Source organism: Sinohyriopsis cumingii, unplaced genomic scaffold (genome assembly GCF_028554795.1).
Source record: "Sinohyriopsis cumingii isolate HCF-2022 unplaced genomic scaffold, ASM2855479v2 utg000233l, whole genome shotgun sequence".
NCBI classification, from domain to species: domain Eukaryota; kingdom Metazoa; phylum Mollusca; class Bivalvia; order Unionida; family Unionidae; genus Sinohyriopsis; species Sinohyriopsis cumingii.
In genome coordinates, this window is record NW_028315880.1 from 37,280 (window position 1) to 49,425 (window position 12,146).

Genomic DNA, 12,146 nt, shown 5'->3' on the forward strand with positions numbered 1-12,146 from the left:
CGTTAGCATATAGTTGTTATTCTTCTTAAACACTGAATGGTAATTCCAATACAGTTCTGCTTCAGTTTCTAACCCATTTACTCATGTTTTTTCGTCATTATTGCGTTGACACGTTTTAAATATTTGGAGAAAATTTTATCAAAGCTACTTGCTGTGTTAATAAGCTTAACACATTTTTATATTGAAAACTTTCAAAATCTTTTTAGCAATAAGTTCAGGTGCAGTAACAATACGTATAAATAGGGACTATCACGATGATGGGATATTTACTAGTTTATATATATATATATATATATATATATATATATATATATATATATATATATATATATATATATATATATATATATATATATATATATATATAGTATTTACTTGATTTGCTTATCAAACGCCCTCAACAGACTATATCAATTTACAAAAGGGGTATATATTTTTCATAAGCATTTGGTTAATAATTATGTATATGATAGTTACTTAGGAATTACAGTTAGGCAGTACGGTATTAAAACAAAGCTGACAAATGGCGAAATGTATGACCTGAAAACAGTGAATGTATGAATTCGTACCATTAATTCTTCGTGACATACAATTGACACTTTTGCAAAAGGATCGTCTTTACAACGAAAATATTATTAGCTTTGGATGTTGTGTTTTAAGTGGCAACTTTGTCCCCTATAAAAATGTTGTATAGAAATGAACACCCACGTTTCATTTAATCTGGTTCTCATTTTTTTGTTCTAGAGACGTCTGTGGTACTCAGTTCCTGAAATTAATGAAATAAACAAATGCAATCGTTACTTACATTATATTGCAAAGTTTGTATATTAAAATAGACGCAAATGCATTGAACTTATTTATTCTGTACTTTACATGAACGAGACACTTTATATTGTCGTATTCTCCAATATTTATCAATCATTTTCTGAATTAAACATTTCGTGCAAAACATTTAATATAAGCATCGCTATTAAATTACGAATGCATCAACGGAACAGTTTTCTAAATATTATCTGGGCATATATGATGTGTTTGCACAAACCAGATATATATTAAAAAGTCGTGTTTCATAGTCATCAACATTTACCAGGTTATATTGCACCATCGAACATTCATGAATTTCACTATTTTAATTTTTTACCTATGGGACAAGTACTAACTATAATAGCATAACTATACGAAATACCTTATTAATTGAATTAAGAAACGTGATTATATCATTAATGATGCCAAAGGGACTTGCTTGCGCTATAAATCTTCACCAAAGGAAATACAGCATTATAAAGAGCGAGATTGGAAACTATATACAAATATAAATAAAGCCGAGAAAAAAAAATACAAAAAAGCACACATGCAACATGCACATACCCAAATTATATGAAACACCTTGGCACCGAATAAAATGGTTATTCTACTTGTATGTCAAGAATGTTACTAAATACAACAATTGAGAATCTATGAAACAATCTACCCATTCCCCTTTTTTATGAATCAATTACTTTACGTGATGTCGAGTTTGGTAAAGTCATGACAGTAGTTATGTGTGAGCAATTTGATAAGTACTTATTATCACTTATTTATTTTAAATTGTGATACTTTGAAAGCGATGTAACAGGCGTTTCTGTGTGTATGTATGTATGTATGTATGTATGTATACATCCATGTATGTATGTATGTGTGTGTTTGAGTGCGTGCGTGCGTATGCATGCATGTATATATGTATGCACATGTGCGTCTGCAGACCTATACATAAGAAATATATCATTTTCAGTTTTCTGCTATCCTAACATGTATATCAATGATGCACTCTGTTTCACGAATTTTCATTTCTTGAAGATTTTCTTTCCTTTTCAGAAAGTCAATTTTATGTTAAAGATACGTTCCTAGAAATTGATTGTGGTATCCTGCTTTTAAATTGCTAAAAAATGTAAGTTTAATTTGCCCTTCATTATAATGATCATAGATATATAAAGATAGAAAAAGGATAATTCTTAAGAAAATATAATACTTACTTGTTGATCGTTATTTGATGTCTTCTTAGTGTTCTTCCCGTATGTCGCTAATACGTTTCGTCTCCAACGTTTCGTTTTAATAGCATTGCACAACTAAGATAAAAGCAATACAAATAAGTACGAACACAAATACGTTTTGTTGTGCTTATTTCAATAAATGTATAATTCTTTGCTTATTTACATTTGGGCGAAGAATTGTAGTTAATTGTAAGATACATTGACTGCAACAATATGTATTGTATTTTTTATTTATTCTTTTCAAAATGGACCTACATTCTGCAGGTTAACAACATTTTATTTAATTTCGTTTTATTTCATGTATGCTAGGATTTCGCTATTCAAAATCTATTCTTATCAATGATCAAGCTATAACTGGACCTTGTGTTAATAACTGTTTTGCTTCCAAAACATAATCGATCTCTATCTTAAAATAGTAAAGAAGCTAAAATTGTATTTTAAAACATTGAAGAAGGTGTGTGCGCATAATACACCAAATGTTATCAATCGATACGTAAACAAATAGTCAGACGATATAAAATATAAGATATCATATTTTGCATTGATCAAACGTTTTGCAATTTTTAATCATTAACCAATTTCATTTTGAAAACCAATTCATATTCACTTTCATAATCACATTAATAATGCAATGCCTAAAGAAAGACCGGTTAAATGCAATAATATTATATTTCTTTATTTTGGAATCTATGGGGAAGATCGGTATAATCAGATTTAAATTAAATCGGATGCAAAAAATGTGTGATCTTCAGACAAATGCACAGCTCTAGCGTTATAAATCATAAGCCATGCAAAAACCGCAAAAGGTAGTAGAAACCAAGATGTAGAAATGGTCGATGCTACGTAAGAAACACGAGGTTTGACTTTTCTTCAGTGTGGATTGGCATCATTAATAAATCATCTTGAATTTGTGTTCCGACTGGCTGTTAGACATATACATCTACCTGACGCAGTCAGTAACAGATGAATCTCAACACCTAATTGAACAATTGCACATATTAATTATATAAAGAAGGAAACTATTTGAACCTCTGTCATGTACACCACGAAAATGCTTACCACATAATAAGGCATGTCCTGCCTATATCACAACACAGTTTTGGCTCTACCTGAGCACCCGGCAATGTTAGTTGGCTATATTCAGGGAAGTAATTAGTCTTATTACTCATTTACACATTATACTGACGAGAAAGTATTTCTTTCTTGCATATTGTCTGTTTGTGATAATTAAAATTCATCGCAGCTACTGAATCGTAGTTCATATGTAGAAAATGTTTTTACCTCCTACATGAGACAGTTCGGTTTTGAGTGTCAGAATTTAAATGTAAATAAACAACAAGGAACAAATGTAATAACAGCAGAAAAAATGTAAAGTGGTAGCGCATCAAACAAATGGACTACCCAAATACAGTGGAGGTAAAGAAGGGGAGGAAGCATAAAATAAATTAACTGTGACTCAAAATTCGCAATTTTTAATAATACATTTACATTTGTATGAACTGTTCAACATCTATACAGAGATTCACTTACCAAAATAGAAGCAATAGCTCGAATACAATATATATGTGCAAGTATTAAAGACTAAATTAACACCGACATCACTGATAAATTAAAAAATAAATTATCTTTATTTTTCAATTGTTGGTCCTTCTAATGAATAATTAGCAAAATACATAGCCAGACCAAGAACACTGAATGTCAATAGGTTTCGTCGACGATGTAGTGTGGTTATTTTTTTCTTCTTTCTTTTTTCAAACTCCTGAGATCTCATGCTGCCCACCTTATGATTAAATAGCAGTTGACCATTGCATACTTCCATTGGTCCAAAAGTAAGAAATAATTGATTAAGTTGTTTAATTAAACTTCATAATAATTGCCAATTGTTTTAAGACGAAATCAAACCAAAGAAACATTTGGAACAAAAGTTAGATATCATTTAAAACTGCACTATCGTCACATAAATGTCGACGCAAGTCTTGCCTACCTCATGAACGTAATAAAAAAATCAATCAAAAGGAAATCTTTGTTTTATATTGTTCAGCGTCTAACGGATAAACGTTTTGTTTTGAGAATTGTTTAATATGTTATGTTACCATTACACATCCAAAATGAGAATCGTCTGCTCTCGAGATCAAATATCTCATTCTGCCAATGGATGGGAGACCACAAAAATAAAAACTGAGCGAAGAAAGCTAACCAGTTATTTTACAAGAGCGGTGAATGTCAGACAAAACTAGCAGAGATACTCTATGTGTATCTATCAATTTACGGCTCATATGCAAATTTGAAAATGTTAATGTAGAATAAAGTTACATTGTGGACGTAGAAAGATGACTGATGCTAAAGACGATAATCAGCTTTTGATTGTGAGGAAACAAACAGTTGATATAGTTTTAGAGATATTATGGATAGTTTCAACCAATATGCACCTGATAAAACACCCATAAGGATACTCCAGTCAGAATGCACCATTATGCTATAACGAAACTCGGTATACGATAATTTCATGAAAAAAAATCGCATGTCGAAAAATATTGGAATACAATAATATACCACTGACTAAACATCGGTTATCGACAACCAGCGAAGAAGCATAGAAGACCCGAGTGCCTAGGATAGCATTGAAATAATGTCAGGGTAATTGTAGTGTCCTGAGGCTTTAGACAACATTGATGAAATAATTTGAGAAAGAATAACATTAATACTCTTAATGGCCATCGTCGTAAGTTTTCAAATTCAGAAATTATGTTGTTACATTTGGGTTCAGTATCATACGTGGATACATTAAAACAATGCAGACGATACTGAACACCCATCATAGAGGCCAGACCTCACCATAATTGAAAATATAAGCCATATTTTGCAAGTTAGATTTAAAAGATCTCTTTATGCAATTAAACCTCACTAAGATCGAAAGAAGTTATTCGGACACCGACCACCACAGACCACACTAAACCTTTATACGAAATCAAGCGCAGCATATAGGTAATAAAACATAAAGTGTAGAGGCCATATCACAAAGCCATTGAAGACTTTTTAGAAGGGTCAAGATTCAGTTTGTGCTGTTTGAATATTGCATTTTAAGTGTTCACGACGTTGACCTTGACAACATGAGTTTGTCATGTGCAGTACATCACTGTAAAAGAGTTGATTTAAAAATTTACTTACGCGAAGAATATCCTGTTACGTTGAGGGATTTGAAAGCATATAATTATGTACAAGGTGATTGCGTTTTGGTTTTCAATCATTAGCTCTTTCGTAAAGATTTGACCTACTCAGTATTATATTTAACTGATTTATTGACAAAGATGTTATTTGGAGACTTATTTTAAAACTCACCGCTTTATTCCCTACGCAGTGGAATAAGAAAACGAACAGACCCTGAAATGATAAAAAGACATGTACTAAATGGACAACTATAATTTGCATATGTTTTGAACATAACTTCTCACTGAATACATACATACATATATATATATATATATATATATATATATATATATATATATATATATATATATATATATATATTATACAAGAACAAGGAATATGCGAAGTTAGCTTTTGTTTGGTATCAATGAATATATCAAAATAAATACCTGGAAGGAGTTAAAGACGGTAAAGAGATATTGGAAAACCAATAGATTCTCGTTGACTGAAAATATTCCAAGTGCCCACGTGACTCCTGTGAGTGGCAACAATACCGCAATGCCTTTTAGACTTGCCCTGAAAGCATTAATAATGTATAGAAACAACATACGTTGCCTTTGTTTGAATTAATGTTATTAGGATCGAAAATGAATACGATAAGGTTTTATAATGATAGTAATGCATTTTAAACAGCTGTAGAAAATTGTGACAATTAAAGCTTCAAGCTTTCTGATTTCAGTTTAACTAAAATGACGACACTCTATGCATTTGAAACCGGCAATATAATAAGTAGACATGATCTGGATGAATGTACGAATGCCCAAAAGATGAAACAAACTTGCACAGTCATGCTCCTGTACCATTTATTGTTTTGAAAACATAAATTTAAATATTTCTTGACCCCATATACCCGCCTCTGCACGTATTTATATAAATGAAGTTTGATCTTATGAGTTTCCTAATCAATACAAGAGAAAATGATTTTCTAATAACATTACAGCAATACCTACATAAGTGTTGTATTGCCAAATAATTGGACACGATGCCCCTTAAATTATTTTACGCACGATAATATCCGCTGCGACTTGACAGAAAAATTATGTAGGCCTCTTTATATTAATAATATCGTTTAGTTCTTGTTGTTGTTGCTGTTATAGGGTTTAACGCCATTTTTCAGCACAAGATAGGTTATATATTGCGCCCAGTATTAATGGTGGAGGAAGAACCCTGGAAAACTCCGGGAAGAACCACCGACCCACAAAAGCTACTGGCAGGCTTTTTCACATACTGACGTTAGCCCAACCTGAGACTCGAACCCACGCAGTCGTTTTTTATTTTATTAGAAGCGACGAGGTTATTATATTACTCCATTTAAATGTTACATTCTTGGAAATCAAATGCAAATTATTTAAAATATTATAAGGGTTGTTTTGCCTATATTGGGAAGTAATTGCATCATGCTATACAATCATTGAATAAACTTCTTTTGATCATGCATCTGTCCAGTGATATTCATGTTCATGTTCATTTTTAGGGCAGGACAAATGTTGCACAATTACAAATTAGGTCGCAATGGTAGCTGTAAACTGTCAGTATATCTTACAAATATGTTCAAATATACAGACTAATAGTCCCACAAAAACATACAAAGGTACCTAATTAGATTATTCTCCAAAACACCAAAGAAAACCACACACAAGTTTTGTGTCCATATTGTCTCGCCCGTAATCTATTTCTCATCCATCCTTGGTATTGAAGGTTAGACATCAAGTCAAATTAGTTTACTTAATACAGTAATGTAAAAATTTGAATTAGGGCAAAAACCAGACATCGTCTTTGCCAAAGACATTGTTACATAACTTTCTCGGCAACTACCTGGCTCTTTCTTGCTTTGTCTTTGTAATTAATGATGCAGTACTGAGCAGTTTCCTTATAGTGATGCCAATTATGACTCCATTCACCTAAAAAGGGATAAAACATAAATAAACATAATATATAAACTGATGATTAGCATAAATACGACATTTACGAAATAAAACTTAAGTGCTTATTGTATGTTTCCAGACAACATATCATATGATCTGATAAAATCATTGCAAATCATCTTCATGTCATTTTATTCTCTTAGAAGTTATCAAGAGGAAAGTTACGAGTTTTAAAACGCTACTGATCTGTCAAGATGAAAATAAATGTACGGATTCTGATAAAATTAATTCTGAGTGATATTCTCTTGATACATGGTTTAATTTGCATTGAATAATAAACTATCATATAGTTGTCTTATAAGACAAATGTACAAACGTTGCAAACATTTATTTAAAAATCAGTTACAATCGATATGCGGACAGAACTGACTTGAAATTTTGAAAGGGCAATTGATATAATTTAGAGAATTCACAAATAACTAATGTGAGAACAAGGCAATTATTTTTGCTTTTCTACGGCATCTACTTACGACAATAACTAGCGCAGCAGGACCCGCAAAAGCCCAAATAAGTCCGTCGCTGACAGATAGCCAACAACTGCTCAGAAGAAAACCATATGATCATAGATTCACGGTTTTAAATCGAACTTATTAAAACGTATTTGATCATCTCTTCCTACCTATCTTGGAAACATATATCTTGTTAAAATTATTATACATGTACAAATTAAAATAAAGGTTTGCAGTGTGAATTCTCTTCAATGGTTTGTATTAGACACTACAAATATCCGCGCTTTAATTAAATCTTTTAAATCCTTTCCAGTCAAGAAGTTCATTTGGGAAAAACACATAATTTTATAAGAGATGTTAACAGTATAATGCACAACCTAATAGAAAATCTAGTCAGTACTAAAGGCATCTGCCGCAAAAACATATATGCAAAGAACACGTAATAATGTACAGCACCAAATGTGCGTATAATAATACATATTCATAATTAACTCAATTTGAGATTCAATGTGCAAAATGTTAATTTACAAATTTATTAGTTTTTCTCTTTTTATAATTACGAAATATACTAAGCTCTTTAAAAGGCTATTTACTGAACGTACAAGCGTTTGTTGCCATATCCATCAAGACGGGCAATGCCAAGTGAAATTCCTACGATTGGCACTGGGATCACTGAAATATAAGGAAACCATGCATATGTTCTGTTCCTCGACAAGAAAGCAAGCAGTATCAGCGGTGCTTCTGATTATTCTTTTTATGATGCTGTATATATTTTTTTTTCAGAAACATAATGTTTTGCTACAATTTTGATTTTAATCGCGTTTTATGTCATGGTTCAAAATTAAAGAACGATTAAAAATAGTGAAAACGCGATACTTGGTATTACTACTTACAACATGATTGACTTGCGTTTAAATAGGAGACATAAGTGTTCTTACACCATCCAAGTGGCAGTAACCAATCGAGGTAAGCTTTGGTTGCGAAAACATACAGTACAGATACAGCTACCCATATTCCCTGTACCAGCATGAGGAAGAAAACGGTCAAGAAGAAGTAGTGAAGAAGGGCCGCAATTACTGTACAAACAACCTGGAATAAAGCATCATATCAATTTTATTTCTGGATGGACTTGTGAAATAAATTAATTAAAACGTTGTATAAATAAAAACAACACCAACCCCGATATTATATATCGCAGTTATATAGGATTTTCTAGATATTGCTCTTTGCAAAATCAGCATCCACTTGGATTGCATGCAGTTTATCATATCAAGACAAACTAATATAAATATATGTTCATAGCTCGTTTGCTTCTGAAAGCATTTCGTTTAATGTCACCCTGTACAAAAGCGAATTTACCAGTGAGACTCAATAAGACAAAACTGGTAAGTGACCCAGTGGCTCAAGTTAGAGATGCTATTCATCACTGGCTGATACATCATCGACAAGGTTTTAAATGTAAAAGCGCGAACATAAATAGTTATTGCATTGTTATTAGTACAGGCAATAATATTCAATTATCTTTAATGTATTTGTTTTACAAACTTGGATAAACTATTGATAACATTCATTTACATATTTATATAGATTTCGATTAGGTAGAAGTTTTTTATTTTCTTTCTGGACCCATTTATCATGGGTTATATATCAATATTGCAGTTTCTAGTTTATTGAATACTACAAGTAATAGCGAATGAAAGCTAACTATTGCCACAATTATTTGAATATATTGATTACTATGCGAATTATATCTAAAGATTATGTTTATTTTTTAAAGCGTATCCACGATTAAGTCTTAAATTTTAGCAGTGAAAATTTTGATAGTGAGTAGATGGTTTTGGAATAAGAAATATGTGAACTTAATGTATGCTCAATAAATGTTCATTTCTATATTGTAATATCTTTCAAAATGTAGAGGAAATACTTCTAAAATAATTTTGCATTAACAGAATTGGTTAGAAGTCTGTTCATATTACAACAGCAGATGCATTTCGCTTATTGACAATTGCGTTTAATACTCATATTGTTTTAAAATGTGTATCAATTTGCTCAATGACATAATGATTGTACATTTTGAAACATTTTAATTAAAAGACTGGATGAATTTGTATGTAGAAGATTAATGCTTTGTTTTTGTTGTATGTTGAGCCCAAGAATAAGCCCAGTATGTTAGATTAAATACCAGGTAACAACTGATAAACCAGATAACCATAAAGTCCCATTTTGTGAAAGACACAAAGAAAGAAAGAAAATAAGATAGCAGTTAAAGAAAGACAAAGACAATTAGTAAAGACTGATTGACGTATTAGTGAAGACAATTTTGTTCATTCAGAAACTCTTTGTATTTGTTTCAAGAGAGCCTTAGGTAGAAGATCAAACACCAATTCAAGTAGGTGTGAGATACGATCAATTGCCATGGGTAAAATGTTGGCAGTCATAAATATTTGAAGGAAGTAGGCAACGAATTGGTCTAACTAGATGTTATACAATTTGTTAGATACAAATAATGATGTAAAAAGACTATCTTGAAAAGCAAACATCCATATACGACAATATATTTAATTCGAATATTATCGCAGCATGAAATCCATATATAAAATTAAGAACATTAATTTCTTTCTTTATTGTTATCAACTTATGCATTTTTAATTTTGCTTTTATTCACAAATTTAACTAAGACTTGCCTTGTTTTCGGTACGGTTTACACCTGCGAGAAATGTCGTATATGATAGAAGAAGGGCCACACAAATATTCATCAGAATATACGTCCTTCGGGATTTCACGTACCTATATAGTAATTATAAACTAGGATGTAAAACTCAGTTAACAGATATATTGATAAAATAATGTCGTCTAAACGTACTTCGATTACCACACACTATTCCAGATCCGACACGTTATTGTTGCGAATCGATATAATGTTAGCAATTGTGTGATATTCATTAAGAATAGCAAATATATGCTAATTCACGCGAAGGACGCTACATATACTTACTGTATTACTGCAATTAATATCTGTCAAATTAAATCTGCATAAATAGCTATATAAAGTTTAAATTTCACCTGGTAAACAGCATGTAACTACATAATCATATTATTTATGGAAAACTCCACATAATGGACAGATACTGAATTGTGAGACAATCAACAAATAAGGTCCAGCAATCGTTTTGGCTCTGCCGTCCCAATATTTACATATTTGTCAGGAAAAGTCGGGTAAAGTGAGTTAATGTATACCTCCAGACACTAAAATGACCCAAGAGAGTAAGCGTCAGGGATAACAACGACACAGCACAGCCAACAACAGAAATGATGCTAAGCGTGGCATTATGTTCTTGGTCGGTAATCTAGATAGAATAAAGAACAGACGTAATTATTATAGTATCATACGTGTGAGTCATTACACGGTTTTGCAGATTTCTCATATATTATTTGTGATCATCAGATTTTAGGAATCGTGATGTTACAACTGTAGTACAGTCAGTAGTCGAATGTACTCAAATTGCGCTTTGTGTTTTGTTCATAGTTTTTCTCATTAGTTTTGGTGAATTATTTCTTAATTATAATTATAAAACTTCACTGTTGATGTTTACAAACTAACAACCCCCAAACGTACGAATGATTGAAATATCATTATTTCAGGTTATCAGCACGTTAATGTCTACGCCACTTGCTATCACTATGTCAAAGAGTGTCTCAGATTCTTACATATATTTTCAAATAGCTCTCTACCGTGGCGCCGTCTAAAATGTTTTGCAAACCTATTTTAAAAATCTGGTAAATTATCATTTCAATATATCTCTGCTTTTTTGTTTCCCTTAAGATTTATAGAAGTGTATCATGTGGAAAACTGATGCAATCAACTTTGTATACTTAACAAAAGAAGTGAAAGAAGAATAAGAATAATAACAAACATGATGGACGACAAATACGTAAAAGACATTACAACATATTAGTCATTAAATATTACTATAATGATCTAACATTTATGGTGGGTGTAAATAGACACCAATGCAAATGAACAATTAATTCAGTAATTCAGCACATACCTCAGATGGGGTCATGATAATTGCGAAGTTGGTTAAGTGATCACACTCGCAAACAATGCCACTCGGGATTATCGACCCAACATTACAGCCATCATTTGACCAAGCTCCGCCTCCCTCAGCACTAAGATCATAAGACAAGTTTCGCAACTTAGATTTATAAGTTATCGAATGATTGTTTGAAAATTTAAGTAATTGTTCATCTTTGTGAAACACAATACAGCATTTACGCGTGGTACAAATACAAATTTTTGTATAACACTGGACAACAAATTTTTACAAAAGTCATGTTACTGAAATAAAATTAGTCAATTCTTATCAATTTTTATGTGCTGAACACGAATATGACAGTCAAATTGCAAAATTGGCTCTAGTTTTTTTGTAATCTGCAAGAAATTAATGTTTACATAACGAAATGCATTCCAATAGTAAAAGGTCAACTGTAATAGCCTACCTATAAAAAATCAAGTCATTGACTACATCTTA

The 12,146-nt window shown here is 31.6% G+C and overlaps 1 protein-coding gene across 2 annotated transcripts in view; it reads right to left on the minus strand.

Annotated features, from left to right (window-relative positions):
- Positions 1-329: 329 nt before the first annotated feature.
- The window catches only part of LOC149774388 (uncharacterized), a 77,278-nt gene continuing 65,461 nt past the window's right edge, over positions 330-12,146 (minus strand). The window contains exons 22-32 of one of the 2 annotated variants that reach the window (XM_089945314.1): positions 11,664-11,784; positions 10,852-10,961; positions 10,299-10,401; positions 8,553-8,703; positions 8,217-8,286; positions 7,636-7,702; positions 7,056-7,141; positions 5,630-5,756; positions 5,370-5,411; positions 2,013-2,105; positions 330-766 (exon numbers count right to left, since the gene is read on the minus strand). In XM_089945314.1, the coding sequence (XP_089801440.1) occupies positions 728-766; positions 2,013-2,105; positions 5,370-5,411; positions 5,630-5,756; positions 7,056-7,141; positions 7,636-7,702; positions 8,217-8,286; positions 8,553-8,703; positions 10,299-10,401; positions 10,852-10,961; positions 11,664-11,784 (1,009 nt within the window). In that variant the 3' untranslated portion in view covers positions 330-727. Of the gene's footprint in view, positions 767-2,012; positions 2,106-5,369; positions 5,412-5,629; positions 5,757-7,055; positions 7,142-7,635; positions 7,703-8,216; positions 8,287-8,552; positions 8,704-10,298; positions 10,402-10,851; positions 10,962-11,663; positions 11,785-12,146 lie in introns of those variants that run through there. The other variant, XR_016416865.1, reaches the window with a different exon arrangement.